The sequence below is a fragment of the Eptatretus burgeri genome, chromosome 3 (assembly GCF_056783735.1).
Source record: "Eptatretus burgeri isolate ZD-2024b chromosome 3, Ebu_testis_v1, whole genome shotgun sequence".
NCBI classification, from domain to species: Eukaryota; Metazoa; Chordata; class Myxini; order Myxiniformes; family Myxinidae; genus Eptatretus; species Eptatretus burgeri.
The window spans coordinates 56,306,688-56,323,648 of NC_140963.1; the positions used below are offsets into that span (position 1 = coordinate 56,306,688).

The following is a 16,961-nucleotide window of genomic DNA, read 5'->3' on the forward strand; positions in this document are numbered from 1 at the left end:
TGTGATTGAAATAGTCCAGAAGCAGTCAGGAACACCACCCTTATGCACCACCCCATTGAGCCTTTAATTAAATCGAAATACATGTACTGCAAAACTGGAGGTTCCTGGAAGTATTATGATAGATGATTTGTATTCTACTGTGTTTAGGTGTATAATTCAATTTGAATAAAATAAAGATTGTAAAATTCGTATAAATTAATTATTATTAATTCTAGGTTTTACTGCTATTTTCCGCAGTGTCTATTACATCGCCCGATCGAACACATTACATTAGTTATTTGTGCCTGTTGTTTGTGTCCTTTATGACATCCTGAAAAACATTACGTTTCCTGTTTGGAATGATTTTCAATTTTGTTTTACTTCCAGGCAGGCAGAGTAATATATATATATATATATATATATATATATATATATATATATTATCTCACTCGTCTCTGCACATGTGATTTTGGGATCAATTAAAAGCTAAAGTATGGTCAAACGAAAGACTTGTCTTCCAATTCATGTTCTGATTTGTGTTCAAAATATAACATTCAATTTGAATAGGTTGTTCCTTGATCAGAAACTAAGAAGATGGATGGACGGACATGAACCATTTGCTTCACCCCGCTTTTCAGTTTCTGTGTACGGGGAAAAAAAATGAACTCATAAAAATGGCCAGGTGAAGTCTTTTAACTCATCATGCAATGAAGGGTTCCAGGTGAGGTCTTTCAAACGATACTGCTACCAGAGATCGAAAATGCTCCACCATAAACAGGTCTCCAATACACAGCACCCAGCAGCAGGTGGGGAGATAGCGTATAAAGTGACAAGAACTTGAAGGGTGGCCAGGGAGTGTGGAGATCATATGACTAAGTAGTTTTACGACGTGATGCCGAGTCGTGCATACGTTATCGAGGTGCTTACAGAAACTCCAGATTCAGCAGGAAGAATCTACTTCATTTGCACACTGCTGATTGTTAAGGGAAAGGAAAAGGGGATTTGAAGAATGTCAAAGCTTTACCATTTTAATTCCTTCTGGCTGAAGCATGTCGACGACCACGATTGGCTCTTGAGGTAGTCTGTTCACAAGGCCAGGTGCAAGCCCTGTGAGAATACATTCGATATCGGGAATATGGGGGAAAGCGCACTTCGGAGTCGTGTGAGAGAGCCACCAAGCACCAGAGCGTGGTCTCATATATTTGCAAATGACTGGTCTACCACTCGTATTATGGAATTATTTGGCTTCAACACAGGTATTTATACTTCAGTTGTATTTTTTTTTCCATTTTCCCAAATTGAATCCAAACATTGTTTTACGTCGTAAACCCCTTGTTTTATGCTGGTTTGGTTTACGGACTTTATACGGTTTCGACTTTGCACATATAATTTTCTGTAAACCGTTCTGTTTTTACACGTCCATCTCGTGCTTTTTTACACGGTATTTTTCCCACTGTGCGGGTCAGTATTCTTCCTCTTCTGTGGTGTCTTGTGAATTCAGTGGCGTTGCTGCGATGCAGATGTTAACTGAGACACGCAGTGATACAGTCCAGTACTGTACCTATCTCCATGTTGATACTGGGGTAATGAATGCTGTGGGAGGAGTTCAAAATGTACAACTGGACAAGAAACTTAATTTCTGCTGCTAGTGCATGCAGCAATTATCAACTTTAGCCGACCTCAGAAGGATGACAGGCAGAGTCAATCTCACCTGGTATTAATTCAACAGATGAGTGGGATTTGAACTCAGTATCCGAGGATCCCAAGCCCACCCCGCTAACCACCACGCATAAAGTCTACACCCCCTTTCAAATTTTTCACCTTTTGTTGCCTTATCGCCTGGAATTGAATTGCATTAAATCAGACTTTTTCCACCCTTATTTATACATCGTAACCCACAACTTCCAAGTGAAAAACAAATTCTACAAATTTCAGAAAATTAATTAAAAGAACAAAACGAGAATATCTCGGTTGGATAAGTGTCCATCCCCTTATAATAGCAATTGTAAATTAGCTCAGGTGTAACCAATCACCTTCAAAATCACACACCGAGTTAATTGGCCTCCACCTGTGTGAAATTGTAGTGATTCTGATTATTTCAGAGTAAAATCAGCTGTTCCTGTAAGTTTCTTCTGCTGGGATGTGCATTTCACAGCAAAGACTCAACAACGAGTACCAAATTGCTTTCAAAATACTTCCGGGATCAGGTCAGGTATGGGAGCATGCGCCAGAGCAGCACGTCACTCCATCCAGTTTCCGCCGGTACTCCAGGGGCCAGTGTATGGCCATCCCCCAGGCAGATGCCTGGCTCATCGCCATTCCTTAAGATGCTGATCAACCTTCTGCAACCACGAGGCATGTGGTCATCCCATTGGTCTCCTCCACACACAAGACTCTCTCGCTAGGAGAATCTGGTGAGCAGGATCAGCGTTAGGAAAACGAGCCACGTGTTCATACAGCCGCAGCTGATGCTCACGGACAATGCAGGTAACAAATCTCATTTGAGTCTCTCTCAGCAACCGCTCGTTGGACACAAAGTCCGACCAGGATTCTCCGAAGAGACCTGTTACCAAAGGAATCAGATCCCTGGTTGAGTGCAAGTCTCACATCCATAGAGCAAGACTGGAAGCACCAAGGACCTGAAGACTCAGACTTTCGTCCTCCCACACAGGTACCGGCCAGCGCCACACCCCATGATCCAGTGAATCCGTGACTCCCCATGCCCAACCCAGACGTCTGTTGACCTCTGGCTCAGAGCCAGCAGAGACATGAATATCACTGCCAAGGCTAGTGAATCTCTCCATGACCTCAACATCCTCACCACAAACAGGAACAGACAGGATAGCAGCATCCAAGATGTCATTGAAAGCCTGGATCTTAGTTTTGACCCAGGAAACCTGTAATCCCAGAGGCTCCGACTCCTCATTCAGGTCCTCGATGGCCCCCAAAAGGATATCAAGACTCTCCGCAAGGATGACTGCATCATCTGCGAAATCAAGGTCAGAGATCTTGACATTCCCAAACGATGCACCACAGCTTGATTTCTCTGACATCCTCCCCAGAATCTAGTCCATGCAAGTGCTGAAAAGTGTGGGGGCCAGTATCCACCCCCTGACAAACTCCAGTAACAACTGGAAATAAGTCTGAGATGGAACCACCACATCTCACAGCACTCTCAGTACCAGAGTATTGTTCAGCCATCAGATCGATCAGTTTTGGTGGCACCCCAGGAAGACCAAGAATCCTCCAGAGGGCATCCCGATTCACTGAATGAAAACGCTTTACAGAGATCAACATAAGCTGCAAGCAGCCCCTGCCGAAACTCTCGGCTGCATTCGGTGAAGACCTGAAGGGCAAGGATACGGTCAGTCGTTGACTTCTTTGGTATAAAGTCTGACTGCTCTGGATGCTGGTGCTCAAGCAGATGGTGGCGAACCCTATCCAGAATTATCCGAGCAAAGACCTTGCCCGGCACTGAGAACAGCGTCACCCCTCGGTAGTTGTTGCAGTCTTGGCTATCACCCTTCCTTTTCTGGAGAGGGACAACAAGGCCCCTCTTCCAGTCAGTTGGGATGATGCCTGTGTTCCAGGCAGAGCACAGAACTGCATGCAACGACACGAGTGCAGCATTTCCACCAGCCTTGAGAAGTTCAGCATGGATGCCACAGATCCCTGGAGCTTTACCCCATTTGAACCGGTTCACCACAGCCTGTAATTCCACAAACAAAGGTGGACCACAGTTGATTGGAGGGTAAGCAACAGGCATTGTAACACCCCTGACATCCAACTCGACAGCTGGTGGATCAGCCTGGTACAACCGCTCAAAGTACCCGGCCCAGCGGGCCTTCACTTCAGACTCCTCTGTGAAGAGCCCACCACCCTCTGCTCTCACTGCAGTACACCAAGGGACGGGCTTGGACGAACGCAATGCGCGAATTCCTCTGTAAGCAGGACGAGAATCGCTTGATTGCAGGTGATGCCCTATCCCCTCACAGATTCCTCGCACATCGGCCTCCTTGTCCACCCTTAGTGCATGTGCAGTTTTACGCCTCAGCTCACTGAACAGCTCAGCTCTGCCATTCAGCCTGGCCCTGCGACTCTGGTCAATGGTATCCAGTGCCCCTTGAGAGACAAAATTCTTTTTCACCCTCCGGTGAGTTCCAAGACATCTTCCGGCAACATCAAGGACGGTGTTCTTGAAGGCGCTCCACAACTCTTCAGGATCCTCCAAAGCACCAAAACCCCTCAAATCTCCACTCAGCCTTTTTGCAAACTCCTCAGCTACCCTCTCATCCTTGAGCTTGCCAACATCCAGCTTAGGCTGGGATGGTACAACTCTCCTGGATTTAAGGTGCAACTTAAGAGTTGCAACAACAAGCCAGTGGCCATTATTGAGGAACTGAGCACTCCGCTAGACCCTGCAGTTCTGCATCATCCTTCAGCGATCACATGGTCAATGTCCTTTGCCACATCGCCAGCGTTGGAATACCAAGCCCAGCGATCGGCTTGTGGGTGCTGAAACTATGAACCAGCCACCCTAAGTCCATGACTTCTTGCAAAGTCAAGGAACTTGGTGCTTTTCAGATTCACTGTTCCAGACCCATGGGGACCAACACACGTCTCATAATCATCCCTCTCAGTTCCAGTCGAGGCATTGAAATCCCCCAAGACTGGAAGTGTATCTCGCCTGGGGCACTGATCAACCACGGACTCGAGCATGGCATAGAATGCGTCCTTCACGGTTTGATCACTCCCTTCAGTCAGAGCACACACAGAGACCAGGGAAATGACACCCAAGGAATGACGAATCCTTCGTCTCATAATACGCTCGTTGACCGGTGTTATCTCAATTATCATTGGAGTCAGCTTATTGGACACAGCTATATCAACTCCTTGGGCATGGTAACCATGGGCAGAGCAACCAGACCAAGAGTAGGTGTAACCACCCGCCATGAAGTCACCGCAATCCGTTCTCTGAACCTCAGAGTGCTGCAATACCGATGTGCAAACGCTTGAGCTCAGATGATAACAGAGAAAGGTGATCATCCTCTCTTAGGGATAGGACATTCCAGGCACCCACCCGAAGGGACCGCCTCAGGTTAACCCAGGGAGACCGCCGTCTGGTGGACGACACCTCAGCACCATCTTGACACACTTTCCCACAATCTGACCTGGGAATGTTACCCCGTGGTTTCCCTCCTATCATCAAACATTTGGAGTCCCGAATGCTTTGCCCCAATCCCGTCATTCGGTGAGCTGCCCTGCGAAAAGAAGCTGCACAGGAGGTACTCCCACGGAGTGGGTTTTCAGATTTTTTATGCTTCTAGAATGTTTCACAGAATGAAGGGTTTTATGGTGGCTGGAGTGCAAATCCTGCCACCAACCTCCTAATAAGAAGTAACCCAACTGCAGGAAGACACCCGCTAGTAACCCTGAATTAGCCATATATTAGCCAATCTGTGAAAAAATTTTTAAAAGAAGCTAGTTTCAACTGATTTTGGTGGGTATGGGTATGGAAAACTTCCAAAAAAAAGTAAGGGGGGATAGGGGTTGGGGAAACTTCTTTATTAGAGGTCGAAGGTCATTGACCCCTGCCTAAATCACAAAAAATTATATTTCAGCAACAAAAAATGATATATTCGTATATAGATGATCTTTGTGTCAAAATGCACAGAATTACAAAAGAAGATGACATAAGATAATTATTGACCCTTGGGACCAAATCCTGACCTCTGAAAATGAGGTCAAAGGTAAAAGAAGCTGTTTCATCACTAAAATGTCATATTTATAACAGGAAAATTACCATATTATATAAAAATGAGCAAAAAACAAACCGAAGAGGTTAATTTCAACTTACGTGGTGGATATGGGGGTTATTATTTTTTCCACGAGCAGAGGGGGAGGGGGAAATTACCTTTCTTGGGATCAAATGTCATTGACCCTCGACGAAAACACTATAAATTGCATGAATGAAGTCTTTGTTTTGTCTTTGTTTCAGGAGTGATTACTGAGAAAACCTAGCTAGCCTACATGTACCTTGACTACCCCAGTGCAGTGAGATGTCCCAAAAGTTCCCTGAGGCCTTTGGAACAACACTGTAAAATAACAAAATTACCAGGATGGATATATGTGAAATATGCAGTGAGGACTTTACAGAAGCAGGAAAGCTACAGAGCTTTTTTTTTTTTCTTTTCTTTTCTTGTATACCTTGTCGAGGCTCGTATGAGAGCTAACACACAACTCACAGCAAGGGGGCATGAGACAAGAGGGGCGGGAGTGGAAGGGACAAAACAGTGGGGAACAGACACGTTTGGTGAACTGTGGAAGGGAGAGGGATGGGGATGGAACGGGGAACATGGCGAAGAGAAGATGGACATTACAGGGACTTTCAGGAAGGAAAGCAGGGGAATTGAAGGAAGTGGGCTTGGGTGGATTATCGGGGGTAGAAAAGATCGAGGATTTGGATGGGGGAAGATAAGAGGTGGTGGTGAACAGCTGTTTTGAAGGCCTGGAGGGAAGAATGGGAAAGAATAGAGTGAGGAAGTTTATTCCAAAGGTGGGAAAAAAGAGGAATGAAAGAGTGAAGATGAGCAGTGATTCGTGATTTTGGTAGTTTTACCAGAAGGGGGTTGTTGGCAGACCTTGAGCGCCCTGTGGAAATGTGGTGGGGACAAATCGCAGAGAGAGCAGGGGGGGCAAGGCTGGAGAGGAGTCTGTAGAAGACAGAAAGACCACCGACCAACCTGCGGTGATTGAGTGAGAGGCCCAAAGACTCAGCTTCATTGCGGGAGATGCCAATGATCTTAAATGCCCTGGTTTCGACAGCGTGAAGCCGAGAAAGGTGGGAGGCAGGAGCACCAGCCCAGAGGGGAGAGCAGTACTCCATCAGGCTACGGACAAAAGCTTTGTAAGTGGTCAGGAGCTCAAGAGGGCCGAGGAAGGACTTTGCACGACGGAGGATTCCCAGTCGGCGACTGGCTTTTGAGGCGAGGTTGGAAATGTGACTTTCCCAGGAAAGGTCATGGCAGACAGTGAGACCCAGAAGCTTGAAAGAAAAGACTTCTTCCAGAGGATTGTTGAGAAAGTGGATGGGGGGGGGGTTTCTAAACAGTCCTTTCGAAGATACATAGTGAGAGTGTGAGATTTGTCTGGATTGAAAGACATGTTTCATGTGTTGGACCAGTTTGTGATTTTATCCAGATCTGCAGTGAGCGAAGAAGCTGCTGCTTGCCGGTCTGAGGGATGACAAATGGTACGGCAGAGGGTGGCGTCGTCGGCAAAGAGATATAGAGGATTTTCCAGAGAGTCGGAGAGATCATTGATGAAAACCAGAAAAAGAACAGGGCCCAGAACGCTACCTTGAGGAACTCCAGCCTGCACAGGAAGAGGGGATGAAAGAACTCCATTTAGGGCCACACGTTGACTGCGACAGGAGAGGAAGTCTGCGAACCATGAGTGGAGATGGCCTTGAATACCATGGGAAGAGAGTTTGGTGAGTAGTGCAGGGTGCCAGACTGTGTCAAAAGCACATGATATGTCCAGGGATACGGCTCGGATTTCCTGTCTGGCATTGAGGATCTCCATCCATTGATGGGAGAGCAGAAGCAGCATATCCAGGGTAGAGTGACCTTGTCTGAAACCAAATTGATGATTGGAAATCAAGCCATTGGAGAAGAGGAAGGATTTGATGTCTGAAGCGATGATGGATTCCATAACCTTGCTGATGATTGGGAGAAGGCTGATTGGTCTGTAGTTACAGGGATCTGTTTTTGCACCTTTTTATGCAGGGCAGTGATGTTAGCAGATTTCCAAGCAGATGGCAGATGACAGATGACCTTGGGCAAATGAGAGGGTGAATAGAACAGAGAGAGGGTGAGCAAGAGCAGAAGAGCAGGCTTTGAGGACACGTGGGCTGATGCCGTCTGGACCGGTTGCAGAATCTGACTCGAGGTTTGAAAGCAAGCTCTCCACCTTGTCAGGAGAAAAGGATACAGAGTCCAGGGACAGTTGGGTGCGACTGGGTAAGGTGGGTAGAGAAAGTGATGGGTTTAGGACACAAGATTTAGCTGCAAACACCGAGTTTAGACATTCAGCTTTATCACGTGTGGTATCAGCAGTGCGGCCATTTGAGGTAAGGGAGGGAATGGAGGGGGAACATATACCAGAAACAGATTTGATTAAACGCCACCAGGATTTTGAGGAGGGAGAGAGGTTTGAGAGTTCCGACTTGAAATGAGAAAGATGTTGTTTTCTGGCTCTCCTGAGGGTAGATACACACTTGTTCCGAGCTTTGTGGAAGGAACTGAGATTGCCCTCAGTTGCGTTTGCTTTCCATGAGGCAAAGGCAAGTTGTTTCAGGACAACTGCCTCGCCACAAGCTTCAGTAAACCAAGGGCGGGAGGAAGGGTAGGACAACTGAACACGAGAGGGGATAAATCTGTGCATGAGGGAGAGCAAGTTTCTTTAAAAGAATTCCCAGGATGAGTTGATGTTTGAGAAAGTAGTGATGGGAGACCAGTCTGTAAGTTTGATGGCTGCTCGGAGACCCTGCCAGTCGGCTTGAGTGAAATGCCAGACTCGACGGCGGTGAGGTGGTTCTCTGATAACAGCCAGAGAGATGTCCACTTTGACAAGGACATGGTCAGAAGAACCGATTGGAGCGAAGGAAGAGCAGCAGATATTGTCAGGGAAATTTGTCAAAATCAGATCCAGAAGAGATGGAGTATCATTGGTTGTACAGAAAGGGATATGAGAATGTAATAGAGCAGTGTAGACTTGTCAACAACTCTTCATTATTGGAGCGATTGGAACAAAAATGGAGTAGCAACACTCCTATGACAGTCCATCGTAGATGCCGAACCCTTTTCATGCAAAAGGATCTTGATAATGAGTCACCTCTTAAGAGCATGAAGACAGCAAAGAAATGCAAAAATCTGGCTGAACTTCAGAAGAAAGTAAAGGTAGGCGACAAGAAGATCTACATCGAAAAGACCCTTCTTTTCAATAGACTGATTTTCATGGCAGAGAGAGATGAAGGGATCGAACACATGTTCAAATTGGAGCTGACCCCGCTCCCAACATCTCTCTTCACAATGGATCGCATGATGAGAAAACCCAAAAAGCATGAATTTGGCAAGATGCTCAAAGAAACAGCTACAAAACTTGACGTGGACATAAACAGCAAGATGCATGTTGTTGATGGAGGGTGGCTACTTCATCAGGTAAAGTGGTCCAGCAGTGCAACCATCAAGACTATAGTTGATACATATGTCAGATATGTTGACAACAAATTCAAGGATGCTACTGTAGTGTTTGATGGCTACGGGGAGGAATCATCAACGAAAGACCATGAACATATGCGGCGGATGGCTGGGAAGAAGGTTTCTCCAGACATGAGGGTCACACCGGAATTGACTCTATCATGTGACAGAGAGGTTTTCCTGGCAAATGAGAAGAACAAAGGAGCCTTATTCATGATTATATCTGCAGAGATGGCAAGCCACAATATCACTGCACGCCAAGCAAAAGATGATGGTGACACACTGATTGTTAGGTCTGCAATGGACTTGGTCGCAAGTGTTAAATCCCCAGTTGTTGTTATCGCCCAGGACACTGATATTTTGATATTGCTCTGCTATCATAGGCCTATCCACTGTACTAATTTGTATTTACAAGCAGATTTTGGTGGTCTTTACGACATCTCTAGCATACACATCGGAGACAAAGAAGAGTTCCTCTTCAAGTATGGCTGGTCTGGAAACGACACTGTTTCATGCATTCATGGACATACCAAATGTGCTCTCTACAAATGCAGATTTCCTGCCAGTGTCATTACTGCATTCACAAGTCCCACTTCAACCGACACCATAATTCGAACAGCTGGATTAAAAGCCATGCAGATCACATATGGCTGTGGGGATACTCCCCTAGAAAAGTCTCGCTACATGAAGTTCAAGAAGCAAGCAGCCAAGGGCAAAATCTATCCTGACCGCCTACCACCAACGGAAGATGCAACAGCTCAACATTCCCTTCGTGTCCATCTTCAAGTTGTGGTATGGAAGCATCTTGACACCTCTATTCTTGATCCCAAAGGAAGAGGATGGGAGTTAGATTCCAACAGAAAACTCAGATCAAAAATGCTATCTGTTGGTATCGCGCCAGACAACCTTCTGAAAGTAATTTGTTGCAACTGCAAGGAAGGGGAGAGGAAATGTCAAACAATGAGATGCAGCTGCATGAAAGCTCACATGTTGTGTGTATCTACATGTGGAGTGTGCTGTGGGCATTGCGACAATGGAACAGATAGCATAGATGCAGAAGAAGAAATTGGTAGCGATGAAGAGGAAACAGATTGAGTATTATTAATTTGTTGTTGCCGATAGATACTGTCAGTTCTAAGTTGTGAGTAGTATTCTGCAAATTGTTGATTATAAATTCACATATACTTTACATACACAAACTATTTAACACTAATGAATTCCCCCCCCCCCCTGCTTATTTTCACCATAAACCTTGTATTTTGGTGGTGAAGAATCCATTTAATATTTAGTTTGTATCTTGGTATAATTCTGTTACTGTTACCAATATGATATTTGATATGATATTTTAGTGATAAGACGTCTATTTTTGACCTTTGACCTCATTTTCGGAGGTCAGTAATTATTCTATGTCATCTTCTTTCGTAATTCTGTGCATTTTGACACCAAGATCATCTATATACCATATTTTGTTGCTGAAATACAATTTTACATGATTTAGGCAGAGGTCAATATCCTTTGACCTCTAATAAAAAAGTTTCCCCAACCCCTATCCCTCCTTACTTTTTTTTGGTAGTTGTCCATACCCATACCTACCCAAATCAGTTGAAATTAGCTTCTTTTAAATTTTTTCACAGATGAACCTTCAGTTAGGGATACTACGCAGACACATTTGGGCCCTAGATATGGATGGCCGTTGGCTCACAAGGAGCTCCTCTGCCCTTTGACAGATTTTGTTCTTCATCCTGCTGGGTGTCCATATCAGACACACTCCTTGCCAGAAAAACTGGTGGGGGAGACGGTTTAGTTGCCGACAACCCGACCATGGAACAGGTCAGTACAGGTTTACGTGATACCTGTGGCAAGTCACAGATCTGATCTGACCTGACTCCGGGATGAAGTTGTGGAATGGCACAGATCAGGGGATGGGTATACAAATATTTCAAAGGCCTTGACTATCTTTAGGAGCACAATCAAGACAATTATGAAGAAGTGGAAGTTGTATGGTACCACCAAGACCCTGCCGAGATCAGGCTGTCCCTCCAAACTGGATGACCAAGCAAGGGGTAATCAGAGAGGCTACCAAGAGGTCAATGGCAACTTTGAAAGAGCTACATTCCTTTATAGCAAAGAGTGGTCGATGTGCGCATGTGACAACTATCCCAAGCTCTCCATAAGTCTGGCCTGTATGATCGGGTGGCAAGAAGGAAGCCATTACTCAAAAAAGGCCCACCTTGAGTCCCATTTGAGGTATGCAAAAAAGCACTGGAGATTCTGAAGACATGTGGCAAAAAGCTTTGTGGTCTGATGAAACCAAGATGGAAGTATTTGGCCTTGGTGCAAAGCGTTACATTTGGCGCAAAACCAACACCACACATCATCCAAAGAACACCATCCCTTCTGTGAAGCTTGGTGGTGGCAGCATCATGTTATAGAGATGTTTATCAGCAGGGACTGGGCCACTTTTCAGGCTGGAAGGGAAAATGGATGGAGCAAAATGCAGAAAAATCTGAGAGGAAAACCTGCTGCTCTCTGCAAGAAAGCTGAAATTGGGACGAAAGTTCACCTTTCAGCATGACGACAACTTGAAGCACACAGCCATTGCTACACTGGAGTGGCAAAAAAACAAAAATCTTGTTGTCCTTGACTGGCCGTGTCAGAGTCCTGACCAAAATCCAATTGAAAATCTGGGGCATGACATGAAGATTGCTATCCATCAACGCTCCCCACACAACTATACTGAGCTTGAACAGTTTTGTACAGCAGAATGGGCAAATATTGCCCAATCAAGGTGTGCAAAGTTGGTAGAGACCTATCCCAACAGACTCGCAGCTGTTAATTGCTGTCAAAGGTGCTTCCACCAAGTATTAACTCGGGGGGGGGGGGTACACTTATCCAACTAAGATATTCTAGTTTTGTATTTTTAATGAATTTTCCGAAATTTGTATGATTTGTTTTTCACTTGGAAGTTGTGGGTTACAATGTGCTTCTCCAGATGATAACAGAGGGACACATATTAAGGGTAAATAAAACAATAACTAAAGATGGAAAAAAAATCTGATTTAATACAATTTAATTCTAGGCGAAAAGGCAACAAAAGGTGAAAAATTCTGAAAGCGGGTGTGGACTTTCTATAGGCACATATGTATATCGGTCATTTGTTTGTAAAATCTTCTTCAAGTCCAAGAGCTGTGACAGAAACAGATGGTTAATGCTGTAAAAGGTACAACGTGGAATGGTGTTTGTGGCATAACATGCTAACCGAGTGTATTTTTTTTCTGTAGGCATATATGTTTTACTGAAATATTCAATAGAATAACAGAAAACAAAGGTTTCATTCGTTTTCTTGTGGCTTATTTGAATGCCACTTGTTACATAAAACATTTTTATTGAAAGTCTTGGAAAACAGCCTTTTTGTCCTGGAGAACTGCAAATTTTGTCTTCCATGGCTGTGCGAACCATGATCGACATTCATGACCCTGTGCTTTGTGTATTCATGTTCGGAAAAATAAATTTCCACAAGACGCACAGAAAACAATTCTAAAACATATCTTCCACCAGGCACGTTGTAACCGAGCTGTGCTGCTTATTCCACCATTCCGCTGTAAAGACGCTTCACGGAATCTATTATGAGCTGCTGAAGATGTTTCCCTCCCCCTCGCCAATCCACTCCCGCTAGAGTTACACAATTAAATTGCTTTACCACATCTACACCCAGACCCCAGCTGAGTACATTTGGTAAAACGTTTCATCCACCAACATCCCCCACAAACAATGGGCAGATTACTCACCCCTCCCACAGCTACCCACAATTCCTGCAGCGTGTCCTGAGTCTCAATCATTCTCCTCGTCCCACTGCCTTGACCAGTGTTTTGCTTCTCGTTCCATTCATTTGCTCATTGATCAAACATGGCTCCCATGATCCTGCCTATCCTGCATCCCCTTCTGTGAGCAACTCATCAGGATCCTGTTTTTTTTTTACTTTACGGTACGGTTGGTTAATCACTTTTAATAAAAATGTCAATCGCATTCCTCCAATAAGCATTAGAAATGGTACCTGGTGTTGTCTTTTCTTTTTTTGTAAGCATTGTAAAAAATGAAACTAATGTGCATTTGCAGTCAAATGTTTTAAAATTTTAAAAAGCTCTCTTGAAGAACAAGGAACCACCAGTAATCTATCCCCCTTTTTCCATTGAAACAATGCGTGACATTCGCAGCTTCGCCATTCGCTGCAATTATCATTCATCAGGAACTTCCCGGATCCTATCCCCCTTTTTCTCATTGAACCAATTTGCGGTGTCAACATTTGCGGCTTTGCCATTTGTAGTAGTTTTTGCGGATCACTAACCACTGAGAACCTATCCCCCCTTTTTTCATTGAAACAATGCCCTGCTATTCGTGGATTCTACATTTGTGGGATTTTCTCGGAACGTATGCTCCACAAGCATCGGGGTTCGACAGTACTTCAAATTATGTCACACACTGTCAATGCTTTGTTTCCATCTTTTGTGTCCCTTATGTATTTTATCCTCGCATTTTTCTCCATTTTACAATAATGACTTTTTTTATTTTTTATTTTGCAGAGTGAGATGATACGGGACTCGCCGAGCATTCTCGAATGCATACGTGAGGGTTGTTGCCGTGCCTTAGGCCTAGGCATTCCGCATAGCAAACGCCTCCTTCCACTGCATCTCCTCGCATTGCCAACTCTTACGTTATGTCTCTTGCATTATTTGCTTGCAAAGCTAGTCCGCCGTCTTGCCTGTTCAATACTTGCTCCACGCCATGCAGTGATGCCATTTAATGAGGCCCAATCAATTGATCTACATATCTCTGAGTTGGCAGCAGGCCTAGTCTCCAACCTCGTCGCAGATGCCGCATTGCTGCCACTTGAGATGGTGGTGACACGCCTTCATATCCAGGGCACCCGTTCCATTGTAGATTGCACCGAGCCCGGGGGACAGCCTCTGTTGCCTGTGAACACATGTTATGAAGGTGCCGGTGACTGCATTCGTACTGCACTGCGAGAAGAAGGTCGATGGGGGTTCTATCGTGGCCTGGGAACTTTGGGGCTACAGTATGGCCTGCATGCGGCTGTCCTGCAGGCAGGAAAGGTTGCTGTTGGGTTTACTGCAACGTAATCAACGTAATAACCATGACCCAAGTATGTATGATTAAGTACTTTATGGCTCATTTACTGCAGATAGCACTCGTGGGTGTGGGAACTTGTGATTATTAGAGATTAAAAACAAAAACAAGGGTGAAATGAAACTTTTGGGTTTTGTATTCTGGTAATAATTAGTAAGGGATGGTGATAATTTTAAACAGTTTGACACAAAGAGGAAATTAAGTATGTTTAACAGTGACACCTGTTTGTGATGGAATACCAAACTAGTTGTAAGGAAGAAAGGAAACTGTGCTTGTTGGGCCATAAAAAAATTCTGTAAATATAGAAATGTACTTTATGAGTGTCACTTTCATCGTGAGATTTGCAATCTGCAAATTTAACATTCATTTCGACACTTTTTGGCAGTCTTTAAGGGTAAATAAAACAATTTAACAACAACCATGCTTTTGCTTGAATCTGCAGTCAGGTACTGATCAGTTGTTCTTGTACATGTACAGATATGTTCGTCCATATTTATAACATAGTTTATTTGACTGCAACAGCTGATGTTGTGCTATGGATTATTGTGCTATCATTAATTTATGCTTAGAAGGTGCAAAACGATTGGACCTCTTAAAACCTATGTGACTGCTTGCGACAAAGGAGAAGGTGAGCAACAGTGAAGCGAATATGTTAGATGATGCATCAGTGAAGCAAAGCCATGCAAACTTATTCTTCAATTGAGAACGATATAATACTGACAGAACGGACAAAACGTGGCGAAGTACATCTCTACTCTTTCAGAATACTTGTGCTGTGAGCTCTTGCGTTAACATCCATGAGCATGTGATGTAGAATGTGTGCTTCCAAGCGATGAAACCTTGTACATCCAATGACTTCCATTCAAACAGTGCAGAGATGCAACAAACGGGGTTTGGTGACGATTCAAGAAACTCATCAGCCTGAAACTGCTTTGGCGAAACTGCCAATTGAGTGCAAAGTGTGAATTTGTACCGTGCCATCGTCTTTGAAACAAAATTCAATGAAAGATACAGTTTTGTTACCGGAAGGGCCTCGTACAGTCTTCAACAAACCACTTGGGGAGGTTCAAACAATTGTAAATGTTGAGAAGTGAAACTTGTACTTACAAAACAAGGAAAATTGTGAGCTTTATGCACCCTCAGTGTTGCAAGCCATTTTCGTTATTTATCCTAATAGTGAGTTTGGTGCAAAATTAACATTTATGATTTGTGGTTGTGACTTGTTTAAAGTGGTCAGCAATACTTTAAAGCACATAGATATTTTATATTATCCATTGCTGCCTTTGGCATGACGTTTGTTGCAGCAATTTAGACTTTGAAAGGAACAACTTTCCTGCCAGTTAAATACATTGTTTTTGTATAAACAGCTATTGATTCGCATCCACAACCACTTGCCATTTCCCTTACAGATTGGCCAAATTTCTTTTGGTTTCGATTTGTGTGCTTGAAATGAAAGATGTTGGCTTTAATACATGCAAATGTTGTCTCGCTTTGCTGATGGTTGGTTCTTCCTTGTTTGGTATTGTCGAAATAAACCCAAAATGTCAGCAATTTCATTACATTGGGTCTTTGATGAACTACAAAACTTTGCCAAAACTTTTAAAATGAGTCTTTAAAACCATGCCTGAATGTGACAGTCATTTCTTTTTAGAAATCAGCTCTTGAGCTACTTTTTTGTTTTTAATGAACTCGTCTTGCTCGTGAATGTGATAGTGTAGTTCTGCATTGGTGGACAGGTGGAATAATGGACGAAATCAATAGAATGAATTTACAGGTAGTCAACAAAAAATGGAGACACCTGGGTAAACGAGGGAGCCCAAGCAATGACTTCCACACATAGCCCAGCATGCTTAGGATCATGTATAAAAATGTTGCACAAGCCTGGCTGCCTATAAATATGGCTAGCATGGCTGCGAGAAGAGACCCTCCCTCACGTTCCCACTCTCGCTCCCCCAGGATAAGCTCCCCACCCCTCATCTTTGTCCCCCCTCTGGGGGTGACAGTTGCCATGGGGATAAGCCATGTAAGACAGTGATTGGTTATGATTTTATTCTTGGATTTCGTTGACCTGATTATTGTTTACTGATTTTTGGTTTTTCTTCTTTGGTGTCTTTGTTTGATTCCTTATTTTTGTATTGTGAAGAATTTTTTTTTCTAATAAAAAAGGCTGAGGCCATAAACTCTCAATGCCCCCATCCACAGAGCACATGTGGGTCACCCAGTGGTTTGATGAGCATGACACTGATGTTATCCATATGTCATGGCTATCTTAGTCACCAGATCTGAACCCAATTGAGCATTTATGGGATATTCCAGAACAACACCTGAGACAGCATTTTCCACCTCCGTCACACAGGTGTGAGTTGATTGATTTTCTTGTGGAAGAATGGCGCTGTATCCCTCTGACAGAATTCCAGACAATGGTGGACTATGCCACGGCACATACTAGCTGCATGTGGTGGCCCAACGCCTTATTAAGTGACATTACATTGGTGTTTCCATTTTTTGTCCACTACCTTTAGTTATTCTAACTGCCATTTCAGGCATTAATCCTTCGTCAGAGCAAAGAAGCAGCCA

General features: G+C 44.1%; 2 protein-coding genes across 2 annotated transcripts in view; both read left to right on the top strand.

Moving 5' to 3' along the window:
• The window catches only part of SLC25A46 (solute carrier family 25 member 46), a 40,644-nt gene extending 24,073 nt beyond the window's left edge, over positions 1 to 16,571 (top strand). Inside the window, exon 8 of the mRNA XM_085873518.1 lies at positions 13,820 to 16,571. Coding sequence (XP_085729644.1) covers positions 13,820 to 14,377 — 558 coding nt within the window. The 3' untranslated portion in view covers positions 14,378 to 16,571. The remainder of the gene's footprint in view (positions 1 to 13,819) is intronic.
• LOC147029959 (uncharacterized) lies at positions 6,962 to 11,868 on the top strand. Its single transcript, XM_085873517.1, has one exon. The coding sequence runs from the start codon at positions 8,697 to 8,699 to the stop codon at positions 10,332 to 10,334; it is 1,638 nt and encodes a 545-aa protein (XP_085729643.1). The 5' UTR covers positions 6,962 to 8,696; the 3' UTR covers positions 10,335 to 11,868.
• Positions 16,572 to 16,961: the final 390 nt, after the last annotated feature.

What these genes read in the sequence shown, in the direction of transcription:
- LOC147029959 (XM_085873517.1), top strand. Translation starts at nt 8,697, where the DNA reads ATGGAGTATCATTGGTTGTACAGAAAGGGATATGAGAATGTAATAGAG.